Source organism: Chiloscyllium plagiosum, unplaced genomic scaffold (assembly GCF_037043375.1).
Source record: "Chiloscyllium plagiosum isolate Xiang-an unplaced genomic scaffold, Cpla_swu_hap1 HiC_scaffold_21, whole genome shotgun sequence".
In the NCBI taxonomy this organism is placed as follows: Eukaryota; Metazoa; Chordata; class Chondrichthyes; order Orectolobiformes; family Hemiscylliidae; genus Chiloscyllium; species Chiloscyllium plagiosum.
In genome coordinates this window covers 31375897-31389147 of record NW_028270159.1, presented here as the reverse complement: position 1 = coordinate 31389147, position 13251 = coordinate 31375897, and the positions used below count along the sequence as shown (strand labels likewise).

General features: G+C 43.8%; 1 protein-coding gene across 8 annotated transcripts in view; it reads left to right on the top strand.

Annotated features, from left to right (window-relative positions):
* Positions 1 to 13251, top strand: part of LOC122564798 (regulator of G protein signaling 3) — a 289256-nt gene that overhangs the window by 108179 nt on the left and 167826 nt on the right. For all 8 annotated transcript variants that reach the window (XM_043720037.2, XM_043720031.2, XM_043720035.2 and 5 more), the window contains 2 exons: positions 5426 to 5507; positions 11982 to 12087. In XM_043720037.2, coding sequence (XP_043575972.2) covers positions 5426 to 5507; positions 11982 to 12087 — 188 coding nt within the window. The remainder of the gene's footprint in view (positions 1 to 5425; positions 5508 to 11981; positions 12088 to 13251) is intronic.

Sequence of the window (13251 nt, the reverse complement as noted above, 5' to 3'; positions counted from 1 at the left end):
ATGACCTCCCAACTCCTGTACTCAATACTCTGACCAATAAAAGAAAGCATACCAAACGCCGCCTTCACTATCCTATCTACCTGCGACTCCACTTTCAAGGAGCTATGAACCTGCACTCCAAAGTTTCTTTGTTCAGCAACATTTCCTAGACCTTACCATTAAATGTCGACATCCTGCTAAGATTTGCTTTCCCAAAATGCACTATGTTGTTCCAGTTTGTGCTGAGCTTTGCTCGAGCACTGCAGCAAGCCTGAGACAATAGATGTTGGCCAGGGAATAAGGTATTGTTTTGAAGTGGCAGGCAAGCAGAAGTTCAGGGTCTTTTGAGGACAGAATGTAGGGGTTCTGCAAAGTGGTCACCCAGCCTACACTTGTTTCCCTAATGTAGAGGAGACCACATTGTAAGCAACAAATGCAGTAGACTAAATTGAATGGAGGTAAAGCACTACTTAACCTGGAACCTGTGTTTGGGCCCTTGGATACTCTGGCGGGAGGAAGTAAGCAGGCAATGTAACATCTGTGGTTGTAGGATTGCCTTGGGGCTGTGGGGGGATTGAAGGAAGAATGGATTAGGGTGTGCCAGAGGGCATGGTCCTTGTAGAAGACTGACTGGAGGAGAAGGGAATATGTGTCTGGTGATGGCACCCCGCTAAAGAAGCAGAGATGGTGGCTGGTGATCCTCTGGATATGGATGCTGATGGGGTGGTAGGTGAAGGGGTACCCTTTTAATTTTGTAGGAGGGAAGGGTTGTGAGGGCTGAAGTTTGGGACGTGGGTTGGATCTAACTGAGGACCCTGTCAATTAGGGTGCTGCAGAATCCTCTGTTGAGGAAGAAGGTGGATATTTTGAGGCCTCTTTGTTGAAGTTGTCAGGATCAAAACAGTTGTGGTGGACGTAGAGGAATTGGGAGAATGGAAGAGTCTTTACAGGTAGAGGGCGTAAGGAGGTATAGTCAAGGTAACTGTGGGAATTGGTGGATTTGTAGTGGATATTGGTGAGCTAGGCCACCTCCAGAAATGGAAACAAAGATGTTGAGGATAGGAATGGAGGAGTCAGGGATGGACCAGGTGAGGGTAAGAGCAGTGTGGAAATTGCAAGCGAAATCAATAAAAATGTTCATTCTGGATGAGTGAGGGAGGCAGCACTGATGATATTGATATGCCGGAGAAAGAGTTGTGGGTGGGGGCTGGAATAGGCCTGGAACAAGGAATATTCCACACACCCCATGAAGAGACAGGAATAGCTGGTGCCTATTCGGGTACTCAGGGTCATCCATCTGACCTGAAGAAAGTGAGAGGAGTTAAAGAAAAGTTGCTCAGGGTGAGGACAAGCTTGGCCAGGAGGTGGAGGGTGGTGGTCGATGGGGATGGTTCAGGCATTTATTTCCAGGAAGAAATGAAGAGCCTTGAGACCATCCTGTGGGGAGTGGGGGGGGGGGGGGGGGGGTGGTTGGGAATGGTCATGTAGAGGGATTGCAGATCCATGGTAAAGAGGAGGTGGCTGGAGCCTGTGAACCAGAAAGTCTGAAACTGATGTAAAGCATCAGATGAATCATGGATATAAGTGGGAAGGGACTGGACAAAGAGAAAAAAATCGATTTTGAGACTGGAAGAGATGAATTTTGTGGAGCAGGCAGAAACAATGGGTCTGCCTGTGCAGTCCTGTTTGCGGATTTTGGGAAGGAGATAGCAGTGTGCTGTGTGGGGTTGGGAGACTGGGAGTTTGGAGGCAGTGGTGAGGGGGTAGGGGAGATTCCTAGATTAAACTGTTGATCATGCTGTTTCACTGAGGTAAATTTTAAGAGGTGACTATCCATAAATAAGAAAGTATTTCAGGTTGTTCTTACACTGAGGTAATGCTATACGAGGCATATGACTAGGTTTAACTCCACATGAGTCAAAGCCTCTCTGATGGCTTTCAACTCTTGGTGGGCAGGATGTCTTTTGCTGGGCACTGAAACCGTTGGAAGACTTGATGATGATTACCATGCCTGAAGGACAGATAATTAGATTGCTTACAGTGTGGAAACAGGCCCTTTGGCCCAACAAGTCAACACTGACCCTCCGAAGAGCAACCCACCCAGACCCATTCCCCTACATTTACCTCTTCACCTAACACTACGAGCAATTTAGCATGGCCAGTTCACCTAACCTGCACATTTTTGGACTGTGGGAGGAAACCGGAGCACCCGGAGGAAACCCGCGCAAACACTGGGAGAATGTGCAAACTCCGCACAGACAGTTGCCTGAGGTGGGAATTGAACCCGGGTCTCTGGCACTGTGAGGCAGCAGTGCTAACCACTGTGCCACCGTGCTTCCTCGTCAGGCTTTCTCCATGGGCCTGCTGGAAGTTTGAGTAATTGGTGGATGATACTGCCTGGCTGATTTACCTGTGATGGCTCATTAGATTTTGGGCAAATACCTGTGTGTTATTTTGAGGTGATGGTCTCTGAAAGCATTAGATGTCTCTAGGACATGATTATACTTGGTAAAACACCTAACCTCTAGTAAATAATGATGTGGCCAGGTTGACTGGGAGATACATAATAGAAAAGGGTCAAGTATGTTCTTGGGATGCCTTTGGTTCTGAGCAGGATTTTGGTTTGTTCTAAACTTGCTGAAGGATAATTCTCTATCAATCAGAGTTCATTTGATTTTCGATGTATTAGCTACAAAAGTTTAAACCACTTAACAGAGTCTCCTAACAGTTTGACTTATGGGATAGCAAAGCTGGAAAGAGAGAAAGCAATTTTTACTTGTAAGTCTCCAGAGTTAACAATATTAGAACGAGGAGAAATCTGACCCAAGCTGGCTATGCTTAAGACATTTTTGCATAAACCAAATCATCTGCCGCCACCTCCAAACAGACCCCACCACCAGGAATATATTTCCCTCCCCACCATTTCCGCCTTCTGCAAAGACCGTTCCCTCCGTGACTACCTGGCCAGGTCCACACCCCCCTACAACCCACCCTCCCATCCTGGCACTTTCCCCTGCCACCGCAGGAACTGTAAAACATGACCCACACCTCCTCCCTCACCTCTATCCAAGGCCCTAAAGGAGCCTTCCACATCCATCAAAGTTTTACTTGCACATCCACTAATATCATTTATTGTATCCGTTGCTCCCGATGCGATCTCCTCTACATTGGGGAGGTTGGGCGCCTCCTAGCAGAGCGCTTTAGGGAACATCTCCAGGACACCCGCACCAATCAACCACACCGCCCCGTGGCCCAACATTTCAACTCCCCCTCCCACTCTGCCGAGGACATGGAGGTCCTGGGCCTCCTTCACCGCCGTTCCCTCACCACCAAACACCTGGAGAAAGAACGCCTCATCTTCCGCCTCGGAACACTTCAACCCCAGGGCATCAATGTGGACTTCAACAGTTTCCTCATTTCCCCTTCCTCCATCTCACCCTAGTTCCAAACTTCCAGCTCAGCACTGTCCCCATGACTTGTCCGGACTTGTCCTACCTGCCTATCTCCTTTTCCACCTATCCACTCCACCCTCTCCTCACTGACCTATCACCTTCATCCCCTCCCCCACTCACCCATTGTACTCTATGCTACTTTCTCCCCACCCCCACCCTCCTCTAGCTTATCTCTCCACGCTTCAGGCTCATTGCCTTTATTCCTGATGAAGGGCTTTTGCCCGAAACGTCGATTTTCCAGCTCCTTGGATGCTGCCTGAACTGCTGTGCTCTTCCAGCACCACTCATCCAGAATCTGGTTTCCAGCATCTGCAGTCATTTGTTTTTACCATGCTTAAGACATTAATAACATCTTTGTTGCAACTGGAGTTTACCATAGAGGAAGTTTGAAGGGATACCCTTCACTGGAAGTGAATCATGGGCCCAAAAGATCTCAGTCCATATGTGAATTTTTAAAATGGGTCTCTGACTAAATGTTGTAATTGCAGATGAGTATCTGATTTGAGATTTTTTGTGGGGAGTAAGTCAAATGGGTGCAGAGGAAATGTTAAGAGGTTTAGCTTAAAGAATAAGTAACAATTTTCATCGCACTTCTAATTTCTTTAGTGTAAATGATCATTTAAGATTGAGTTTGGGTTAGGGCTCATTTTATAATAAAATTCTTTTGATTTAAACTGTAAACCTTGATTCTTCTTAGCATCTACAACACATGTTTATTAAAAGATAGAATGATAATTTTATCGGTTTCTACTGAGATCAAAAAACAGCAAAATACTGTCGTACTGATCATGAGACAAACGGATGAATGTCATGAGTCTGCCTAGGGATTATGGTGTAGGAATGTTGATAGTCAGGTGCAGAGGAGTGCAGGCCGAATTTTCACAACATCCCCTTTACTAACAAAATGCACGGTTATGGGAGAATTCCCTGTAGGAAATTGGCATTTTGACAGCTGTTGTAGTGTTGGTGGGGAGGTAAGATGCAGTAGAAAAATATTGCAAAATGGCTTAAATTATGCAGAAAAGGTCTTCATGGGGCTTTTGGAATTAACTTCTTAACAGGTTAGTCCATGCCAACTAAATGATGGTAGAAGACTGTTCAATGAGCAAGTGTCAGTAAATATGGAAATCACATGATGTAATCAAGACTCCAGTAAGATATTTAAGTCAAATTACTAATCATAGCAACATCCCTTTGCTTGACCTACTCTTCCTCCTCCCAAATCTCAATTGTTACAGTGCAGAAGGAGACCATTTGACTCACCGGATTGTGACAGTACTCTGAGCATTTTGATTAAATGCCAAACTCCTGTCTTTTCTCCATAGCCCTAAAAGTTAGATGATTATTCAAATAGAAACCATGCCCTCTCGAGTCCCGCAACTGAACCTGCCTACACTAACTTCCAGACAGTGCATTCTAAACCTGAACCGCAGCCTGTCTGAAAAAGTTTTCTTGTCTCTCACTTACTGCTTTTGCGCAGCATTTGAAAACCATGTTGTCTGATTCTCTTTTGATTGAGTAGGAACAGTTTCTCCTTTATATGCTCTGCCCAGAACCCCTCATGATTTTGAAAGCTTGTACCAAATCTACCCATATCCCTTTTCTACAAGGAAAGCAGTCTCACTTTCTAAAATCTGTCCTCACAACTGAGGCATCTCATCCCTGGAACCATTCTCAAATCTATTCTGTACTCTTTCTCATGCATTCATACAGGTGCATGGAGATGGGAGGTTTCCATGAAAGCAGTTCATTTTTCCTTTCCTTTCCATTCCTCAACAAAGAGTGTGCATTATTTCTTTTTCAAGCAGTATCACCCATTTCATGCCTAAAAATCAGACTAATCCATTCTCGTCTCAATTAAATGCTGCAATTTTTGGAAAAATTGCTGCATTGTACAGTTTCTTAAACTTTTAAAGTGAGTTAAAGTACAATGTGGACACATGATTCTTTTAAAATTCTTCAACTGTATGTAACTTTTTTGCTGTCTGTTTCAGGTTACAATACCACGTGGCAAAGATGGCTTTGGCTTCACAATTTGCTGTGATGCTCCCGTTCGTGTGCAAGCTGTAGACCCAGGCAAGATATTTAAAGTTTGGTTGTGGTTTAGGCAAAATGAAATTCCTCTAAATTTTGTCACCTGGTTGTGTTGAGTTATACACTATAACATGTCTGTTTGAAGAGAGTCCAAGTCCACACTTTAAATGAGCTTTATTTCAATTAACCACACTCCAGAAAACACCTTACCATTGATTACAAGCTCTCCATATTGATAACAACTGATTGACACCAAAATTAACCTTTAATTAACATCCATTACCTGGTGCCACATTAGTCTCAGGCATCCTTTCCGTTCACATTAAATACAACAGATTCATTTTTTCTTTTTTAAAATGAATCAATTTACAATAAACAAAATGACAACAGATTATACTAATACTCATTGTTTTCTTGTATGTGTATTAAAGTTCAGAGTCCTTTTTCCAGTGTGTCCACCAGTTTCTTCATGCTTGCTCCTTTCTTTGCAAATCAATCAGCTGACTGCTATTATCCCACCCATTTCAATTTGGAGATTTCTCCATTCTCCAGCAACAGTTTTAAAACTGCAGTATCAATCTTCAGTCACTTTTCATTGAAATATTTCACTGAATTTATTATCCCGCTGTGACTTTGTGTTAATGTAGCACACAAATGGATAGTTGCTGAATTCATATTTACTTTTTCTTCCAATGTTTTTACAAAGAAAGATGCTACATCTGCCAGCTCACCAAGAGCAAGACTTTCCATTGCTCAGGTACTTTTTACTACCCTCTGATCCTTTTGATCTTTTTAGCCTCCCTGTGGAAAAGACAATATTTATTTCCCTTTCCCACAAGAATAAAAATACTCATGCTCTTGAGAACTTACCACAAATTTGAATAAGAAACATTACTAAAGATTTCATGTTCCTAACATCTCCCAATGATGGACATTCCAAAATAAATGTTGTCATTTTTTTTTTCAATGGTTTGTTCCCCTGAATAATATCTTCCACCTTTAGAGTTTTCTAGGGGGATCTCAATGCTGATACTTCAGAACTGGCATCTGGTCTTGTTTGGGTGCCCAGACAATTCAGGTCTCCACCTCGACTCACAATTCATCCAGTTCAGCTTTGGAAGGCTTTCTGTGAGGTCCTACTTTGATGAATAGCAAGGGGCAAACATTTCCCAAATAGGTTTGCTGACACATAGCGAGAGTTGATCTATTCTGCCTGATTACCAGTTTTGTACTTAAAAGCATTGAAAGTTTGACATCCAGTTTTGATGTCATCTTTAAGTGCATTTTATGACAATGATTTTCAAATTCACTTCTCTCACTCCACAAAACAACTCACTTAGTGCCTCATGAAGAAGCCTGAATGCTGCTCATACTGCCAGTAAAATGTATTAGCGCCTGTTTTCACTAAAGATAGTGTGTCCTGAGAAGTGCCAAACCCTAGAGACATCATTTAGTCTATAAACATTTATTTATTGCATTTGGTGACTCTTTTCAAGGAGAAAATAAAACTTTTCTCCATGAAGAAATGGAGCTTTTATAGCAATTGGTCTACACTCCCAAGAATCTGGTGCTAACAAAGCTAAGAAAATTTTCAAAATTGCTTTCCCTGAATGTATTTTTGTATCGTGGTGCCTTACGTTTTCTTCAAAAACCCATACACTGGACCTGCTTTAACCTTATATATCCCATTAGAGGGCAGTGATAGAGTCCTGACCTCTAGGTCAGAAGATCTGGATTCAAGTTACACCTTCCCTGGAAGTTAGCATAAGATGCTTGAACAGGTTAATTAAAATAACTTTCTTCCACTGGTCCTCCTTTGAGGGATGTTTTCTTTGGAAATTTTTCTGTTCTGAATGCCTCTCTCCATCAAATTCTGGTGTGAGGAATATTATCCAAGAGTGCTGTGTACCTTTATGAATAGATGGTACTTTTTTAAAGAGTATGGAGATTTCTGTGTAAGCAAGATGTTTTTCTCGGATAGCAGTTTGCTGTCTGGTCCCTGTCCATTTGCCCCCTTCTTTATACCTGTGATCACATTAATTTCTTTGCAGTTGGATTGGTTAGAGATAGTCAAAACCATCGGATTTAAATTTAATTGGAATTTGATATCTAGGGCCTGGTTTAAATTAATTGGCTAATATCCAAGCTGGTTGCCTTAACATCTAAACAAGGAGGCAGTGAGGACTGCAGACATTGGAGAGTTAGAGTTAAAAGTGTGGTGCTGGAAAAGCACAACAGGTCAGGCAGCATCTGAGAAGCAGGAGAGTCGATGTTTTGGGCATAAGACCTTCATCAGAAATGTAGTGATGGAAGGTGAGGTTACGGTCGAGGAGTCCATGAGTTGGTGTTTGGCTTTGGCGATGTAGAGGTTGGTGCGCCATACTACCACTGCACCCCCTTTGTCCTCTGGTTTAATGATGAGTTTGGGGTTGAAGCGGAGAGAGTGGAGGGCTGTACGTTGCAAGAATGAGCGAGTGGACAGGTGGAGGCGGTTAATGTCACGGCAGCAGTTGGAGATGGAGGTTGAGGGAGGGAAACAGGCCCGTTAGTGGTGTCCAAGAGGATGGACTATGTTGGATGTGGGAGAAATAGTCCTCAGAGGGTGGGTGGGAGTCACAATTGAAGAAGTAAGCATGGACTCGGTGGAAGAAAAATTCAGTGTCTCATGTACGAAATTGCTTGACCTGGGAGTGTAGTAGGATGAAGCTAAGCCCTTTACAGGGGACTGATCATTCATCCACAGTGAGGGGGAAGTCTGGGTGGATGGTAAAAACTCGATGGGGCTGGGGTGTGGTGTAGAGCTAGAGCTGGGCATGGAGGTGGAGACTGTCCCTGAAGTGGGGACAGTCATGTGATCATCGTTAACATCATAGGTGTCATTAGCGGAGGAAGTGACATAAATGGCAGCAGTCATGGGGGTGAAAGTGGAGCGTTCGGTGGCACCTGCGGGGGGTGGAAGTGACATTCATGGAAGCAGTGTTTTCATCTGCTGCAGATGTCAGCGGGGGCCAAAGTGGCACATTTGGCAGCAACCACGGGTGTAGAAGAGGCAGAGGCATCTACAGCAGTGTAAGCAGAAGCAGTGCTATTAGTGGTGTGCAAGGGTGGGCACTATGGTCAACAGCAGTGTTTTGGTGAGTGTTATCAGTCGGGGGGGGGGCGCGGAAGAGGCGATTGACGGCGATAATCACTGGTGCCGAAGTGACATGGCGAGCAGCATTTATGGAGGTTTCAGAAGCAGTAGATCTGGCTTGTCCTGGCTTGTAGATCTGGTATCAATTGTGGAGGTGGTAGTTCTGGCTGCAATCACAGAAGCGGTATTGTTGGCAGTGACTGCAATGAGTTCAGGGGCAGAAGTAATGTCATCATTCACAGTTGTAGTAGTGGCCGCACGGATAATAGCATCCGGCTGGTTACAGAGGCTGGGAGAAGGGTCTGGAGTGGTCAAAGAATATCTAGTTTGGAGGTAAGTATGTGAGAATTTGGTGCGCTTACGTTTGTTGATGTCCAATAAGCTGGAGAAAAAGCGTTTGTTGAATGTGTGGATCCTCCTCAGGATGAAGAATAGCATAGGTCCTTTGCAGGTCTGGGAGAGTGTGGCCCTGAGGTGGGGCTGGGCTGACTGCAGGGAGAGTAGATGGAAACTCATGGCTGTGAGCGTGGAACATAGGATCTGGAGGCTTGGGATTTGCTGTAGGTTGTGATTGTCCTGGTCAGCTCCAAATTGAGAAGGTCTGAATGTTGTCTGGATTCCATAGATGTTAAGCTGGTTGTATAGGCAGGTGCTGAGGAAGGAGACATAATTGTAGGAGCGGATCTTCTTCAGAACGAAGTTGAAGAGCTTCAGGGCAGAAGAGATGACCTGGGGGGCTGCAGTGGGAGAGAGAGACTCGCTGAGATCCTTGTGGAGGGAGGAGGAGGTGGGCATCCTTGGAAGAGGCTTCACAATAAAGTTTTCAGCAACTAGGAGAAAGTGAAGACTGCAGATGCTGGAGATTGGAGTCAAAACGTATGGTGCTGGAAAAGCACAACCAGTTAGGCACCATCCGAGGAGGAGGAGAGTCTACATTTCGGGCATAAGGTCTTTATCAGAAATGTGATGAACATAAAAAAAATCAATCTCACAGACAATTGATACACACGTATCAATTTTAGAACTGTCTGTGTATCTACAATTGTTTCCCAACTTTTTTTTGCCAGATTATCACCTCTTAAAGGGACCATGCACACTTTACCCCTTATCATTTTGTACAAACCAATTCTGGCTTTCTGCCTTTCACATCATGAGTACACATCTTCATAACAATACCAAGCAACCTTGAATACTGTATTCAAACAGCTTGGTTTCTGTGTTGTACAATTTCATTTATCGGATTTTATCAACAATCTCTCTCTCTCTCTCTCTATCTCTCTCTCTCTCTCTCTCTCTCTCTCTCTCTCTCTCTCTCTATCTCTCTCTCTCTGACACACACACACTCACTAAACCATATGTTCTTGCTTGAAACTGGTATCCAATGGCCTTACCGTATACCCTAAGGCATTCTGAATTCTTTGAGACTTTGGCCTCAGTGCAAATCTTTTTGCTTGATGTGTCCTCCAAAAAGTAAAGCTAATTACAGCTTCTGCCCATAACAGGGGGCAGACCACTTATTGCTGATGAAACTTTAGGATTTCCACCAAAACTTAATTGATGTAGATGATATCCTCTAACCGTCTGTGGCAGTTTCTTAGCATTGACACCTCATGCTCATCCAGACAACAGTTTATAGCTTGAAAAATGTGTTGCTGGAAAAGCGCAGCAGGTCAGGCAGCATCCAAGGAGCAGGAGAATCGACCTTTCGGGCATAAGCCCTTCTTCAGGAATGAGGAAGGTGTGCCAAGCAGGCTAAGATAAAAGGTAGGGAGGAGGAACTTGGGGGAGGGACGTTGAGAATGCGATAGATGGAAGGAGGTTAAGGTGAGGGTGATAGGCCGGAGAGAGGGTGGGGGCAGAGAGGTCGGGAAGAAGATTGCAGGTCAAGAAGACGGTGCTGAGTCCGAGGGTTGGAACTGAGACAAGGTGGGGGGAGGGGAAATGAGAAAGCTGGAGAAATCTGCATTCATCCCTTGTGGTTGGAGGGTTCCTAGACGGAAGATGAGGCGCTCTTCCTCCAGGCATCGTGTTGCCATGGTCTGGTGATGGAGGAGGCCAAGGACCTGCAAGTCCTTGTTGGAGTGGGAGGGGGAGTTGAAGTGTTCAACCATGGGGCAGTTGGGTTGGTTGGTGCGGGTGTCCCAGAGGTGTTCTCTGAAATGTTCCGCAAGTAGACGGCCTGTCTCCCCAATGTAGAGGAGGCCACATCGGGTGCAGCGGATGCAGTAATTGATGTGTGTGGAGGTGCAGGTGAATTTGTGACAGATATGGAAGGATCCCTTGGGGCCTTAGGGAAGTGATGGGGGAGGTGTGGGCACAAGTTTTGCATTTCTTGCGGTTGCAGGGGAAGATGCCGGGAGTGGAGGTTGGGTTGGTGGGGGGTGTGGACCTGACGAGAGAGTCGCGGAGGGAGTGCTCTTTCCGGAACGCTGATAGGGGAGGGGAGGGGAGGGAAATATATCCTTGGTGGTGGGGTCTGTTTGGAGGTGGCAGAAATGACGAAGGATGATACGAGTTATCTGGAGGTTGGTGGGGTTCTGTCCTGGTGGCGATTGGAGGGGCGGGGTTCAAGGGTGGAGGTGCGGGAAGTGGAGGAGATGCGATGGAGAGCATCGTCAACCATATCTGAGGGGAAATTGTGGCCTTTGAAGAAGGAGGCCATCTGGGTTGTTCGGTATTGGAATTGGGCCTCCTGGGAGCAGATGTGGCGGAGGCGAAGGAATTGGGAATATGGGATGGCGTTTTTACAGAGGGCAGGGTGAGAGGAGGTGTAATCGAGGTAGCTGTGGGAGTCGGTCGGTTTATAGTAAATGTCCGCGTTGAGTCGGTTGCCCTAAATGGAGAGGCCTAGGAAGGGGATGGAGGAGTCTGAGACGGTCCAGGTTTACAGTTTACAGCTTAGTTGATTCATCAAAAATTTACAGTATCAAAAATCTGTATAGTACTGATTGCTTACTACATTTAAAGTACAAATAAAATATTTTATCCAAATTCAGAAGAGTTTTTTAAACCAGTTGCAAATGTGACAATATTATAAAATGATCCTAGTAATACTGCTCTTATTTTAATTATATTCTGTATTAATTCCAAGCATAACCATGGAAATCGGGCCAAGCTAAAAGCTCTCTTATTCACTTGAGTAATTTGCAGATACATGGATGTGTTAAAGACTGAACATTGCCTTTTTAATTAGATTTTATTTTAGCATTGCGTCTCCATGTTTTTGTTTTTTTTGTCCTCAAAATTTGTTTTTAAATTCCCATCTGAAAAAGCTATTTAACTTCACCCTTGAAATGTCACTAGGAAGTGGAGTTGTTGGAGAATCTATTCAATCCATGTAATCACACATTTTAAGTATTGCACTTTTTTGTTCATTTTCTTAGGTGGCCCAGCTGATCAAGCAGGCTTGCAATCACTAGATACTCTGTTACAGCTAAATGGACAGCACGTAGAACAGTGGAAATGTGTGGAGTTGGCTCATGCAATAAGGTAAAAACTTTTCAAATAAAGTGTTCTAAATTATATGTTGTTTATCAAATAAATACATGGATTTGTGGCAACCAAAAAACAAAATACAATCTACATTTTACAAATACAACAGTAACCTCATACATATATAGTGCTTTGAATGTAATTGAGATATTTAAATTTGTTTATAACATTAAACACAGTAATATTAAAGCATATATGGATACGTTTGACCAGGCTACCAATAGTATAGTCAGATAATTCTTAGAAGTTGGAGTTTGGAATTCCAGGAAAACTGGAATAAACTATAAATGATCTTTTTTTTGGTGGGGGGAGGCATGGATTGATTTGAATGAGGATAAGAATTTTTCAAATTGAAGCATTAACCTTAACCAGTAACCTGTGTGGGCCACTGAGATCAGGGGATTCAGATGAAAGGGATGTGATACAAGTTAGGATGTAGACAACAGAGTTTTAATAACCTTAAGTTTTAATAAGGAAGGGTAGAAATGAGTGCTTTGGAATAATCAGGTCTAGATGTAACAACATAGATGAGGATTTCAACAGCAGCAAATAGAGGCAAGGGCAGAGAGTGGTGCTATTACAGAGGTAGGTATAGATGGTTTTGAGTGCAAGATTAGATGACATACTGTGTGGAAACAGGCCCTTCGGCCCAACAGGTCTACACCGACCTGCAACTTACCCAGACCCATTCCCCCTTCACCTAACATTACGGGAAATTTAGCATGACCGATTCACCTAACCTGCACATTTTTGGACTGTGGGAGGAAACTGGAGCACCCATAGGTAGCTCATTTGCAGGGTCAAAATGACACTAAAATACAATTGTTCTGGCTCATCCTAAGAGTTACAAGGAAAGGGTTGGAGTTAGTGGCAAGGGAACAGAGTTTGTGACTGAGTAAATATTTTGACTTGTGACACAGTGGATTACTTTCAGGCTGAATATGGTAATTTCATACTTTACATTTCTACGCATGTAATATTCTACTTTATGACCCAATGCTAAAAGCTGTCAGAGCAAGAACCGACTACTCAGCTACATCTTTGTCTGATATTCAACAGGAATAATTAGGAATCATCCTTGGCTTGTCACCTTATTTATCTAATCTTATGCTCCAGTGAAATTTTATCCATAATGGTTAAAGTTTAGGAAATGGAGACTGT